Raw genomic sequence first — 14631 nt, 5'->3', positions numbered from 1 at the left:
CTAGTTCCCTTTATTTCCATTTATGTGATTCAGCTTCTCGAGGTTAGTTATTTGTGCTTATAAAAAGTGGGCTCCCAGCATATGAGTTGTATTGTGAGATACGGAGATGCAAAGAGGTTGTGGAAAGCATGCAGTCACAGTTGGCCCACAGCACAGTGGGTAGCACCAGTGGTATCAGGAGAAGCATTGCTCAGAAACAGCCATCTGCAAGCATCCGTAACGTGTAAAAGAGGCTACCCAAGGGTCACTCTGTTTTCACAGCCTCTGCAAGAAAGAAGAAAGCCCTTACTTTTCATAATAACCTGCTGACCGATTCATTTGATGTGTCCTATAAAAAACAAAGAAGAATTAATTAAAACAAAGTCTATAAACAGGGTTCATCCAGGTCCATTTTGTAAATTTAAGATTGTGTTCTTGTATTATTAGAATAAGATTTTCTTTTTTCTACAGCTGTGTAGTATAGTAGTTTGTCTAAACTCTTTTCAGAATGTTATTTATGAGAAACCACTGCAGTTTATAAATTATTTAGCACCATATGCTTGACAAGATGCTTCAGCACCTCAGGAAAGTGAGGAAATTTTAGACAATAAATGAAGACTAACTTGCACAATTAATAGCAAACCCTTACCATTTGCATTTGTTTACCCTTAACATTGCATTTTACTTGTTTTAGCTTTGCTACTAAAGCACAGATCCCATATGAAAATAGTGTTCTTGAGATGAGTAGCAAATAACGTGCAAAACATTTGTGAATATTTAGTAGTCAAATCTGATACCTAAAAAATAAAGTTCTTGCTGCTTCAAAATTGTTTTTCTGGAGTTGTGAATTCTGCTGCTAGAATTTCACATATACCCAACTGCAAGGTTATTCTCTGTAAATGTGACAGTTGTTTCAATCTGGATCTGATACAGAATATCCAAGAAAAAATTATTGATTTAATATATAGTCTTCCTCAAATCTGGGGCTATGCATATTTAAGATTACAGGTAGGTTCTTTTTTATAGTTGTCAGCTTCTGACCGAGTTGAACCCAGTTACAGGTCTAGTATGTATATTAATACATACAGGCAGTCCCCGACTTACGCGAATCCGACTTATGTCGGATCCGCACTTACGAACAGGGCTTTTCTCACTTTTTTTTAGGCGGCGGCTTTGCTCGGGTGTCCCTGGTCTGCTGGGGGTGTCCAGCAGCTTTTCTGGACCCCCCCCAGCAGACCAGAGGGACAGGAGCAAAGCCGCCCAGGCGGCGGGGGACCCGCTGCCTGGGCGGCTTTGCTCCCGGGCAAACGAGCAAAGCCACCCAGGCGGCGGCTTTGCTCGGGTGTCCCTGGTCTGCTGGGGGGGTCCAGCGGCTTTGCTGGACCCCCCCCAGCAGACCAGGGAGACAGGAGCAAAGCCGCACAGGCGGCATCCTGCCACCTGTGCAGCTTTGCTCGGGGGCAAAGGAGCAAAGCCACGTGGGCGGCGGGGTCCCTCCGCATGTGCGGCTTTGCTCGGGTCTCCCTGGTCTGCTGGGGGGGACTCCCCCCAGCACCCCAGGGAGACAGGAGCAAAGCCGCAGGGGCAGCGGGGTCCCTCCGCCTGTGCGGCTTTGCTCGGGTCTCCCTGGTCTGCTGGGGGGGGACTCCCCCCAGCACCCTAGGGAGATAGGAGCAAAGCTGCACGGGCAGCAGGGTCCCTCCGCTTGTGCGGCTTTGCTCGGGTCTCCCTGGTCTGCTGGAGGGGGCGCAGCTAGTGCGCCTCCTCCCCCCCCCCAGCAGACCAAGCTTTTGTTGCGGGACGCCTCGGGTAGAGCAGCTGGGGTGCTGCCGGGTTGGTCCTGTGGAACCTACTGGGCAGCACCCCAGCTGTTCTGTCCCAGGCTCCAGATTCAGCAGCTGTTGAAACTGATCAGGCTGATTCCAGGAAGCTGGGGGCAGAGCAACTCTGCCTCCGACTTCCTGTAGTCAGCCCCTGGTCAGTTTCAGTGGCAGCAAATGAATCTGGAGCCAGTTCCGACTTACTTACACATTCAACTTAAGAACAAACCTATAGTTCCTATCTTGTACGTAACCCGGGGACTGCCTGTATTGGTATTTTAAGAGATGTGTAGGGTTCCCCTAAAAATCCTTTCAAAACCCTTTAATGATGAGCATCTGAGCCGGTCCCTAGCCTGCCGGTGCTACTTGCTTCTCATTCAGTTTTGCATAGTTTGTCCCACAGGGGATCTTGGGTTGCTGCAAAATCCTGACTTACAGCCATAAAATTGTTTTTTCAATTGAATATGGGTACAAATGAGTAAGGGACAGTGGATTTCTGCAGGTTCCGCCAAGGTTTCAATCCAGTTAACTGTTAGGGACATTTGTAAGAAGATGGAAACCAATGTCCTATCACAGTGTAGGCAAGGGAAAAGGAGTGAAAGGAGAGTCTGCAGACTCTCAAGTTAGTAGTGATGCAGTGTCTAACGTCCCTTCTAAACAGGGTTTGGATATGTTCCTCAAACTCTCGATAAGAAGTGTGAAAACCAGCAGTCATCCCAAACAGAATTCAAAAGAGAAGTGCCCAGGGTCGCTGACATTCAGAAGGCATCCACCACTTCCATAGGAGAACACTTCTGCTTAGGTTTTTACATTGCAGTCATTATTGTAGTATCTGATTAGTATTTATTGTGAGGAATATCTTGTGTTGGTAGGGTTTTTTTTAATATAAATGTTGCTATGTGTATATATACATTAGAGATGGCACAGACTAAGACATGCACCTTGCTGTTAGAGTGGAATGTGGTGAAGTTTGCTATGGTTCTTAATTTTGGGGGCAGTTCATGGCACAGATACAGACTGGCCCCTTGCAAAGTTTAGAGGACAGATGTGTTTTCATCATAGTTTATGTGGCTAAAGAGATTTGTGGTAGCACTGGCATTTCCTGGGCTTCATGCCCAGGTATATTACATTGCTGTAAAATGATGCAAGTGTGAATAACTGAAGCCAGGTCATTATTCTTCAAGATAGGGTGGATTCTCCTGGCCAGCTGGAGATGATGGAAGGCATTACTTGTGGATGTTGCTTTTGATAATTTAGCGCAGTGATGGGCAACCTAGACTAGTGAGAGAGCCACGTGAGTGACCCTCTTTCATCTCAGTGGGCCACAAGACTCTGTTTAACAATTAACTGCAGATTAAGCATAGCACACTATCCTTTGCTGAAGACAGACTGTTTGCCAACTTAGTTGGCATTTCCTTAGCATCGACTTCAAGGTACGGTTAAAACGCTCCACCAGCCCATCTGTTTGGGGGTGATAGACCGAGGTCTGGAGCTTTTTCACCCCCAACAATTTGCACAGCTCAGCCATTACCCGTCTGGACACGTTTGTCCCTTGGTCCGTCAGGATCTCTTGAGGCATCCCCACCCTTGCAAAGACCTTCACCGTCTCTGTTGCCAGGATGGGCACCTTAGTATTATGGGGGGGTACCACCTATGGATAGTGTGTGGCATAGTCTATAAGGACTAAAATGTATTGGTTGCCCCTTTTTGACCTCTCCAGGGGTTCAACCAGGTCCAGGGCTACCCTCTCGAAGGGCATATCCACCACCGGAAGGAGGACCAGGGGTGCTTTGGGCACTCTCCCTGCTCCCGCCCGCTGACAGTCTGGGCAGGACTCACAAAAGTCTTTGACCTCCTTGTACACCCTGGGCCAATATAAGCGCTGTAAGACTCTTTGCAGGGTCTTTTCCATCCGTAGATGGCCTGCCCAGGGGCTGGTGTGGGCCAGGTCCAGTACTTGCCACCGGAATCGCGCCAGCACCAACAACTGGTGCGTCTCTCCCATTTTCCCCGTGTGGTGAGGACCCAATACAACCGGTTGGTTCTTACATCGAACCGTGGGCCCTCTGGTCACATTGACTCTGCGCCGAGGTCCTCGCCAGCTTGCTTTCACGCGTGCTTGAGTGAGGCGTCCTCTCTCTGCTCTCTGAGGAAGTCCGCCACTTCTCTCCTGTGCTCCGGTCTGGGCTTGGTTTCCACGGCCTGGGCCTCCGTGGCCCTTGCTCAGTCTCCTGCTGTCGGGGCGTTTCGGTAGCCGCTACCCCTTGATTTTGTCCCCATCATGTCACCAGCCACCGAAACCCCGGCCAGTCCCGCCCTAGTATCACCGGGTATACCAATTTTGGGGCCACTGCCACCCGGCACCGGGCTCATAGGTGCCTCTTGCATATGTGCACCCATTGCGTGGGATAGTGTCTCACTTCCCCGTGGATACACTATTGCTACTGGCTGGCCTCTGGCACCCCCCTGCGGCACCAGCTCATCTCTAACTAGGGTTTGGTTGCAGCCAGAGTCCACCAGCGCCCAGGCCGGCTGCCTGTCCAAGCTTACCTGGACTGTGATCCGGAGAGGGTCTCGTCTCTGCGGCATTCGTGGTGTTGTCTGTGCCCATCCATATTAGCAGTCCATAAAGGGACAGTCTCAGCTGAAATGGCCCTCCTGTCCGCATTCGAAGCAGGTTCCTCACTTCATGGGTTCGGGTGGTCGGGAGGCCTCCTCCCCTGCCGGTCCGGTGTTGGTGTCGTCAGAGCTTGTCAGGTTCAGTGGGCAGGTACTGGGTGGTGCTGGTGGCCTGTCATACACAGGAGGTGACACTAAATGGTCTAGCGATCTATTCTGGCCTTAAACTCTATAATAGTGATAGAAGTGCAGCCGTGTTAGTCTGGTCTAGCTGAAACAAAAGACAGGACTATGCAGGCAACTCTATAACTGAATTGCCTTGGACCTCACTAACCCAGACATCAGCATTGGTTGAATGAGGCTGGATGGCCTCCTCAGTGTAAATCTGAAATCAGTGTTCAGCAGAGCGCGCATCTCAGTCCTTGCCCATTATACCCGAATCCGAGAAACACTGGACCTCTGTCCATTCATCGATGGTGCCGCTACTGGCACTGCCAGGCTGTCATTTCTACTGAGGGACACGAATATAGCCAAGGTCACAGCTGCTCCTCTCTTGCTGTGGTCTTATGTAAGGTAATACCAACAACACCTCTAATTGTAGCACCCGGGAGGAGGGGGGGGGGGTCAGGATTCGTTATTATAGATGTTGATCATACTCATTGGAAGAGAGACAGTCCATTGCCCAATGAGCTTAGCTTAATTTAACACATGGCAGCCAGGGCGGATTTGCCAAATTACAGGAGGGCCTGCAGGAGGAAGGGAGGGAAGTAGGAATAAGAGTGCATGATTCCATAGGTTAAATATTGCTCTGCATGATGCCTGTGGATCATTCAACTTTTTTCCTCCAGAAGAAAAATACCAGTAGGCTGCAATCTGAGGGATAGGAGTGCCAGCAGTGTTCAAACTGGATAACATGGAGGTGTGGGAGAGGGGAAGAGGGATTGTGTCTCAGTGTTGCTTTCCTTAGGAAGTAAGTTAGCATATGTGCTGGCACAGGGAAATAGACAGCAGGGAACTAGGCTGGGGCTGCACAAGTGGCTGGTTTTGCTGCACTGGGGGGTGGTTGGCATGAAATACCGAGGAGTATGTGGTCTGGGAGATTATTCAGCTGCAGAGACTGTGGGTTTTTCCCATGTTACGTTAATGTATGTACATACAGCTTGTGTGAGCTTCACTGCATGAAGAAAAATGTCAGGCCGCACTACTGGTTTTCAGTCCGCGACAATACAGCTTTGAAGGCCACGAGCATGACCGGATGGTCTGGTTCTTGTAGCTATATCTGGAACAGATTCATCTCTGTGCTGATGAAGAACCCAGTGCAGGGGCTGAAAAGATATTGGCTTGTGCCTCTGCTATTCTGGGGCTGCTGGTGATGCCCTAATGAGTGTTCCTGGTGGATGTCCCCATGGGCTGTGTTAGGGCACTCCCCTCTGCCTACAGCATGTTCCTGGCCTGCTGTGAAAAGCCCATGAGATGCTTCCTATAAGGGAAGCTCCTGCTGGGGATGCAGAGCTAGTGGCCAGGCTGGATAGCCTTATGGCTATTGCCTGAGGGACACTTTGGACTGGTGTTGATGACTCTGTATCAGCTATGCCAGCCTAAAGTGGGCACCCATGAATTCCCACTGTCTGTGCCTGGGTGTCCAGTAGTAGCTTTAGCTGCTGTTATTGTTGTTTGTCCCTCACTGTGTCTGTTCTTGGTAAAGATCTGACGAAAGGAACTGCATTATGGCTAAGCTGGGTGTGTCTGTTTTGAAAAAACAAAGAAATGGTACCGCATGGTATGTATCTGAAAGTTTAGGATTGGATTGAGTTTGCATAAAAAACTCTAATTTTGTTCACTCTTCAGGAATGTTTCATAAATTTTGCAGTTGTATCTTTTTATGTTCCCTTCTGCTCTTTACATCTGCTTGTCCTTTTTTAAATGGATAAACTTGGTTTGTTGGGCACAAAACAAGATGATACAAATGTACAGTGTATAGTATCCTCTGTTTAGGGATGTTAATGGGATAACGGTTAACTGATACCAGGGAGCAGCCTGCCACCCGCAGCCCACCACAAGCAGAGGGATGCTTCAGCCACACTGGAACTCTGTGCAGGGCTGGGAACCAGCAGACCCCCACAAGGCCAGAAGCAGCTGGGTTGGAGCCTAGCCCCACCGCAGAGGGTGGTGGATGGGCTCCCTTTACCCTTTTAATCAGTTAACTTGAAAAGTCCAGGAAACTGCTTCCATATAGTGTACAAAATTATAGTAAAATGACTGTTGCCTGAGTGGACATCTTTAGCGCTAAAGTCAGATTGATTGGAATACACTTATGAAATCTGATGTTCTCCTTGTAATCATATTCAGCCAGATACACTCCTGAGTATGTGATTGAACATTACCTGAGTCTGACCAATATTCATGCTATTTAGCAAATTCCTTCACCCATGAAATCCGTGCAAAACAGGGGCCTGATCAAAGTACACTGAAGCCAATTGAAGGCTTCCCATTGGTATCAGCTGGTTTTGGGTCAGGCCGCAGGTTTCCATTGTTGGTACAGGTTGGACCTCTCTGGTCTAGCACCCTCAGGACCAGACTGGTCCCAAACGAGGGGATTTGCTGGACGAGGTGAGGTCCCCTGCTACTGGCTCCCCAGTCTGCCTCCCCTCCCCAGTGCCAGTCCTAGCCGCCTTCCCCCCCCCACACTGGGCTGCTGCGGCCCCGGCAGCCTGGACTGCTGCTTCCTCGGCCCCATCTCCGCTACCCAAGCTGCCGCATCCCCGACTCCATCTCTGCTGCGGCTGCCATGTCCCTGGCTCTGCCTCTGCCTCTGCTACCAGGGCTGTCATGTCCTGCTGCCACAGCCCCAGTGATGCTCTCACCCAGCGCTAGGGCTCCTCGCCACTAGCCCTCTTGCCACTGGCGCTCCCAGCTAGGATTCCCTGGTCCAGGAACATTGCCAAACGAAGGAGTCCCAGTTTTTGGAGATCCAACCTGTACATGGTTTATTCATCAGTAACTCTTAAGGGTTTATTTTAGCTTTTTAAGATACATCCTTGTTTTGGACAGAGCGGGACATTTCTGGGGGTTGCTGGGAATAACAAGTTACCAGGACCAGATGGCATTCACCCAAGAGTTCTAAAAGAATTCAAATGGGAAATTGCTGAACTATTAACTGTGGTTTGTAACCTATCCTTTAAATCAGCTTTCGTACCGAATGACTGGAAGATAGCTAATGTGACGCCAGTATTTAAAAGAGGCTCTAGAGGTGATTCCGGCAATTACAGTCCGGTAAGTCTAACGTCAGTACTGGGAAATTAGTTGAAACCATAGTAAAGAAGGATGAGTAGGAATGGTGTTCCTAGACTCTGTTTGTCAGAGGCTGGAAATGGATGACAGGAGAGGGATCACGTGAGGATTACCTATTGTGTCCCCTCCCTCTGTGGCATCTGGTATTGGCCACCATTGGCAGACAGGATTCTGGGCTTGATAGACCATTGGTCTGACCCAGTATGGCTGTTCTTATGGGGACAGTAGCAGTATTGGAGTCTGTTTTTTTCCCTAGTATGTGGGCTGCTGTGGAGTGTTATGGGTCCCTGGCATGGGAAAAGTGTGAGGTTGTGGTGGGAGCTACAGGCATTGTAAGTACATCTGCACTTTCCTTACCCATTGTCCTGTCTCCCAGATGCATAAAAAGTGCTTTGCACAATCTGGTCCCATACGTCATTTAATTACTTTAAATGAAATAATCTTCTTGTTTAATATACGAATGTGGAAAAGATCTAGTGCTTTCTGGCTTAAATAATGTGCATTTTAAAATGATTCTTTTAGCCCTGTGGTGTCCTTTCTAACTGGAAGATTTTTGCTATGGAAGCATGCATAATGTTAGTATTGTGGATAAACAAGAGGACACCCGGCCTTGTAAAGAGCTACTCACTGAGATTTATCTGCTGATCAGAAGGGATACTTATAGGCTTCATCTATACTAGCAATTTTTGTTGGTATAACTGCATTACTCAGATGTTCCACACCCCTGAATGACGCACTTCTACTGACCTTACTCCTGGTGTAGTTAGATTTCCTGTCAAAAAAGCTACTGTCTCTCTAGAAGGTGAATTACCTATGCCAAGAGGAGAAGCTGTCCCGCTGGTGCACGTCATATCTTCATAGAAGCGCTCTAGTAGTACAGCTGCACTGGTGCTTCTTGTAACCTTTGAAGTATCGATAAGTCTGCCTACAGGCTTTGAGGGGGCAGCTTGGGGGACTAGGCCTCAGGGGAAACGACAGGGTTGAGCGATAGCCTCCCCCAGCCCGCCTTTCAGAATCCCGTGGGGCTTACCACCTGGTGATTTGGGGGCAGTATAAAAGGGCCCAGGGCTCTGATCACTGCTATGCTGCTATCATGGCATCAGCAGCAGGGAGTCCTTTCAAATCAATGAGCCTGGGACATATGTCCCTTTTGCTGCTCCTGCCTCCCTCCTCCCCTTTACTCCGCCCACCCACTGTCTGCAGGCCTGAGTGTAGCATCTAATGAGGAGTTCAGTTACAGGTGCATCTTATGGGGAGGGAAATTTCTTTAATGTTCAGAGATTTTATGCTTATTAAATTGTTCAGTTCTTATACTTGCCTGACTAGAGTGAATGAAAGGAGTTGATCAGAATAAGATTAGGAATCTGAGGGGTAGCAATGTTAATCTGTAACTTTAAAAACAAGTAGCCCCATAACACTAACAAAAAAAAATAAAATATATATATATATATATATATATATATATATATATATATATATATATATAGTATCATGAGCTTTCATGGGCAAAACCCACTTAAGCAGAGATGTGAATAAGGTTAGATGTTTCACATCGTGCCAGAGGACAATGTAAAATAGTGTCCTTGTTTGGTCAGTTTTGTGGAACAGATCTGGAGTCTCTGGAGTCTAATTGATAGAGTCACATTAACATAAATGGCCGTTGGATCAGGTACCTCAATGATAACTTAATGTGGCATGTAGGGCAAATGTAGAAAAGTGTTACGTTCTTATATCTCTGAAGATTCTGCTTCTGTGTGTGTTTGACTCCTGTCATAGACTCGTTACTTCGCTTTTTATTTGGTTTTAGAGAGGCATTTAGTTTTCTCAGTCTCCTTTTATTGTTTGCCTGTCATTTTTAATTGTATTGGTAGAAATTAATGCAGCTATGTAATGGAGGACATAAGTGGAAATCTGAAAAGCCAAAATATATTAAGTTAGGCTCCTAAACACATATACAGGCATCTCAGTAGCCAGATTTTCAGTAGTGCTGAATGCTCGGGACGTGAGCCACTAACTGGTTAACCAGCTAACAAGTAAGCATCACCTTAAATGTTGTAATGCTTATAGGTTCTAGTTAATCATAGGTGCTGAAGGAGCTCCCAGCCCACAGGGCCCACCACAGGCAGGGGATGCTCTGGCTGATTAACAGATGTAACTCCTGTCAATGGCAGGCTGGGCCTCCATGCTTCAGGTTACATGCTGGCTCCCCAGGAAAAGGACTGGCTGGATGTGCCAGCCCAGCTCCCAGGAGCTGGCTGCAGAGTCCACCACAAAGTCTCCCTGGGAGCGGGGCAGGCAATCCCTGCCAGCTCTGCTCCCGGGAAGACACCTTTGTTGTGGCAGTGAAGCCTCCTCTGCAGAGGCCAGCGACTCTTGCCAGCTCCACTCCCGGGAAAGCCTCCTTCTCAAGAGTGGAGCTGGCAGCTCCCGCCGGCTTCTCTGTGGCAGGCAAGCTTCCTCCCTGGGAGTGGAGCTGGTAGCCCTTGCTGGCTTCTCTGCTGCAGGGAAGCCACCTTCCCAGGAGATGGGCGAGCAGGGGCCAGCAGCCCTGTTCCTGGAGAGACTTTGCTGCAAGCTATGCTATGTAAAGCTTTATTCTGCAGAGCCTGCACCATGTATAACCATGTAACTTCTAAGATTTTCAGCGGTTACACGGTTACTTTTTAAATCAACTTTTTACATCCCTACTGAGCACCCACTAATCTCAATGAAGCCAGTGGGAATAATGGGTTCTTAGCACTTCTGAAAATCAGGCTAAACTTACACTATATATTAATTTGATGGATTTGAAAGCCAGAAAGGACCATTGTGATTATCTCATCTGACTTCCTGTGTAAAACAAGCCATAGAATACCCTAAAAATAAGGTTTTAAATATTTAAAAAATTGACAGTGACAGAGAATCCACCTTGGCAAATTGTTCCAATGGCTAATTACCCCTCACTGTTAAAAATAGTCACCTTATTTCCAGTCACCTTATATGTCAAATTGTAGCTGAAATTGTCTAGCTTCAACTTCCAGCCATTGGTTCTTGTTATAACTTTAATTGAAGAGTCTTTTATTGAATATTTGTTTCCTATGTAGATACTAACACTGTGATCAGACCTTACTTTTTTTTTAGTTAAGCTAACTAAATTGAGCTAATTGAGTCTATCAATATAAGGCATGTTTTCTTGTTCTTTAATTATTTTAATGGTCCTCCTTTAGACTCTCTCCAATTTAGCAATATCTTTTTTTGAACTGTGGATACCAGAACTAGATATAGTATTCTGGAAGGTGTTGTACCAGTGCTGTTCCAGATGGTCTAGATGGCGTTTGGCTTTGCCATCGGTACAGGGGACTTCACCTGATGACCTCTTGACGTTCCTTCCAGTTCTATGATTCTGTGTAAAGTGTTTTTCAGTCCTGGAACAGTGTATGGTTAGAAATAGAAGTTATACTTACTTCGGCTTGGTCTTTTGAAAAGAAAACGTAAAACAAACTAACTTGCTTCAGTCTGGGAAAAGAAACCTTTCTTAAAATATCCTGCCAAATTAGCAGGGTAGTCACAGTCCAAGTGTCTCCGTCTTGCCTGAATCTGAGCCTTGGAGCTTCGTCACTCTGGCAGAGTGGAGATGGGAGAGATACAAGTGCCTTCCTTATACCTCTGTTCTAATGATCTCGTTAATCCCTTCCTCATTATCTTAGCATGGGTCAGGTACTAGAAACTCTCAAGGAATACATCCTGCTACAAACTCTTTAGAATAATATATATCTTTAATTACCCCATTAATCATCCACTTCTAACCAAGAATTTCTCTAACATGCATTATTCCAGTGGAAGATGAACAACATTTTATTCTGTGTAATCCAAGCTGTTTTGCAAAGGGGGGTATGGGATAAATGCTAGCACATTTTCAGTTAGGGATGGGTACGCTTTTTACACACTATAGTTAAAAACTGCATTTCTGATCTTTTTTTAAAATTTTATTCCGGACTTAATTTTTTCCCTGCCCTAGGTTGAAATGTGGCATGAGGGAGATGTCAAGGTGGAAGAATGAGTTTCTTTTTGAGTCAATTGGGGATGAACTTCAAAATCAGTCTAACATGGCTATGGAACAGTGCCTGCCACTCATAATACTGCCATTGGCAGTGATGCTTAACAGCCCTAAATTCTGAGTTGCACACATTGAGACATGGGTTTTTAGCGGCATTTGTGTTTCATTAGCAGTTGTACATGCCACCAATAATTACAGCTGAATTTAGCTGCTTCTTCAGGAAATTTCCAGCTTTTCTTTTTAAATTAAATTACTACACCACTCCATTAGTAAATGCTGCAAATTACCATAAGCTTGTTCTGCATGTGGGTACCATTACAATGGCTATGATAGTCAATACTACAGATATTGTAGGCATTAGAAAACACTCTTTTGGTATTTTGTTTGCTTTGCTTAGTGTCCCCATCCAATCCATAAAGGCTAATTTTTTGCTAGCATGGAATAAGTTAAAAATTAACCCTGTGGTGTAAGGCCTCCTCATGCTGATTATGCTTAATAAGGCTGCCTAGCACACTTGCTGGCCAGTGACTGCAGCAGCACAAATCTCAGTTTAATGTGGAGATTTTTCATGTGCAGGAAAAATCTCCATGGAAAGGCTGATGACCTTTGTCAAAAGTGACAATTGAATATCAACCCATCTGTACATCAGCTGTCTCAGTGGCTCAGCTCTATGCTATTGCAATTGCTAGTAAAGTGCCCTAGTTCTTCTGCTGAGGTTTGAGTGCAAGATATTTGTATAGGTAGGAGTCCATCTTGCAAAACTGAAAATCTCTTCCCATCTTCCCAACCTCATACTGTACATTGTTCCAAAACAGAGAAACATGTACTAATTTTAGCCATTATCATTCCTTCCCCCACAGGCTGCGAAGAGACCAAAACATGTCCATAATTATTCATTGTGTGCTGTACGATCTTCTTAGCTATACCATTTAATTTAAAACACATTTTATCCTTTAACATTTTTGCTTTTGATCAAGTTTCCAGTTCTTGCTCGGAAAGGGTTATAATAACTTTTATGCTGATATGGGCTAAGAGTGTATGATTTAGTACATGCAGCAGCTGTACTAAATATCCAGTTCATGACTCCAGCAAATATCGGGTTTAGATTCTGAATGTTCTCTGTCCTTATTTCGCAAGCATGAACATCTCCTTTGAAATAGAGAAGAATAAGGTGTAAGTCACTGCTGGGGACTCTGATCAGGGGAGCTACTCTGCTTTGAATGGATCTCTTTGGAATCTTGTTTTATAAATAGCAATTCTTAACTCTATTATTACATCATTTATGTATAGAGTTGTGACATACACTATAGCTAGAGTATATATAGAAAGAATAACACACAGGGTTGTTTTTGGTACCTTTGAGATGCCTCCTATACACTGGCTTATATTGGGAAATGAAAATATTATGTGTCAGTTTATCACAGCCTCTTAATTTTAAGTATGTGCTGTACTGTACAACATGTTAACTGCTGATCTCTGCCCTTTCTTTTCAGCACTGGCTTGAGCCCAACAAGTCTATCTCCAAGCAAATGAAATGTGAGTGTTAACAGTCCACTTCATAACTTGAGACACTGTTTTGAAATGCCCATGAGTTGTGTTGTTTCTCTGCAGTCATTTATAGTGTGTTTTGTTTGTTTCCCGGTGCAAGAGTGTTCTTTGTATCCTTGCTGAAGCCTGGAGAATTCTATACCATCCTCATTACTTTTGATACTGTGCTTGTCAAAAAGGCCCTTCATTATGACTACATTCTTTCTGGGCTAAGACTAAAACCAGAGACATGCCGACATCTCTGGAGTGATTCAGTGCATCTTTCCTTTGTGGAAAATAACTGAGTACTCTGGCTCTGTTGGGCATCCTGTTCTTTTCGGACAGTAGAAACAAGACAGAGAAAGTGGCAGTGAAACTGGAGTCTTCTGCCTGTGGCAATGCAGAGTACGAAGGCTGGTCCACACTGAAAAGTTACTTAAGCACAACTATGAAAAATCCCCTCCCCTCCACTACCTAACATAGTTAAAATCAAATTGACCCCTTGTGTATATATCGTACTAGGTCAGCATAAGGAATCTTCCATTGACCTAGATACCATCTCTCAGAGAGGTGTATTATTTACAGTGTTGGGAGCTCTCCCTCTCATTGCTGTAGTAAGCATCTACACTGAAACATTACAGCGGTTTAGCTGATTGCTCCATCTATACCTTGTTAATATTCTATGGGAAGACACAGCCTTATACCATCCGTTTAGTCTAGTAATCTCATATGCTGTGACATAGACGTGTAGGATTGGACAGGACCTTAAGAGATTGTCTAGTCCAGTGCCCTGCGCTCATGGCAGGACTAGGTATTATCTAGCACAGGGTTTTTCAAACTTCATTGCATTACGACCCCCTTCTGACAAAAAACATTGTTACTTGATTCCAAGAGGGAGACCTCCACACCCAGGGCGGGGGAAAGAGATGAGGGGGAGAAGCTGGAGCCGAAGGGCTTCAGTACCAGGCAAAGTAGAGCAGAATCACTCTTGTGTCCAGCTTACGACAATCCTGAAACACAGCTCAGAATGATATTGGGGGTAAGGATGTTAAAGAGCAGTTATCTGGCTAATCGTGTAGTCGATACAATTTGTATTGACTACGCGATTAGTCAATAAGGGGGCTGCTGTGCAGAGCTGCAGTGCAGGTGGCTTCCAGAGCCGGTGCGAGCTGGACCTGCAGTCCTGGCTCGTGCCAGCTCCAGGAACACTGTGCCTCTACATTCTAAATTTAGTGAGAGCCGGGCTGCTGCAAACAGGGGCTGCTTGGTGGCAGCAGCCCATGTCCGTGTGGGAGGTGGTGGGGGGAGACCCTTCTGGGAGCCCCGCTGACAGTCTGCTGCTGGAACAGCCTCCCCTAT

At 46.0% G+C, this 14631-nt stretch overlaps 1 protein-coding gene across 2 annotated transcripts in view; it reads left to right on the top strand.

Moving 5' to 3' along the window:
- The window catches only part of LOC102459043 (FERM domain-containing protein 3), a 202675-nt gene that overhangs the window by 88020 nt on the left and 100024 nt on the right, over positions 1–14631 (top strand). For both annotated transcript variants that reach the window (XM_075931758.1, XM_075931759.1), the window contains one exon: positions 13239–13281. In XM_075931758.1, coding sequence (XP_075787873.1) covers positions 13239–13281 — 43 coding nt within the window. Of the gene's footprint in view, positions 1–13238; positions 13282–14631 lie in introns of those variants that run through there.

The sequence above is a fragment of the Pelodiscus sinensis genome, chromosome 6, assembly GCF_049634645.1.
Source record: "Pelodiscus sinensis isolate JC-2024 chromosome 6, ASM4963464v1, whole genome shotgun sequence".
Classification (NCBI taxonomy): Eukaryota; Metazoa; Chordata; order Testudines; family Trionychidae; genus Pelodiscus; species Pelodiscus sinensis.
Note: the sequence above shows the minus strand (reverse complement) of the source record. Positions and strands in the feature narration are given on the sequence as shown.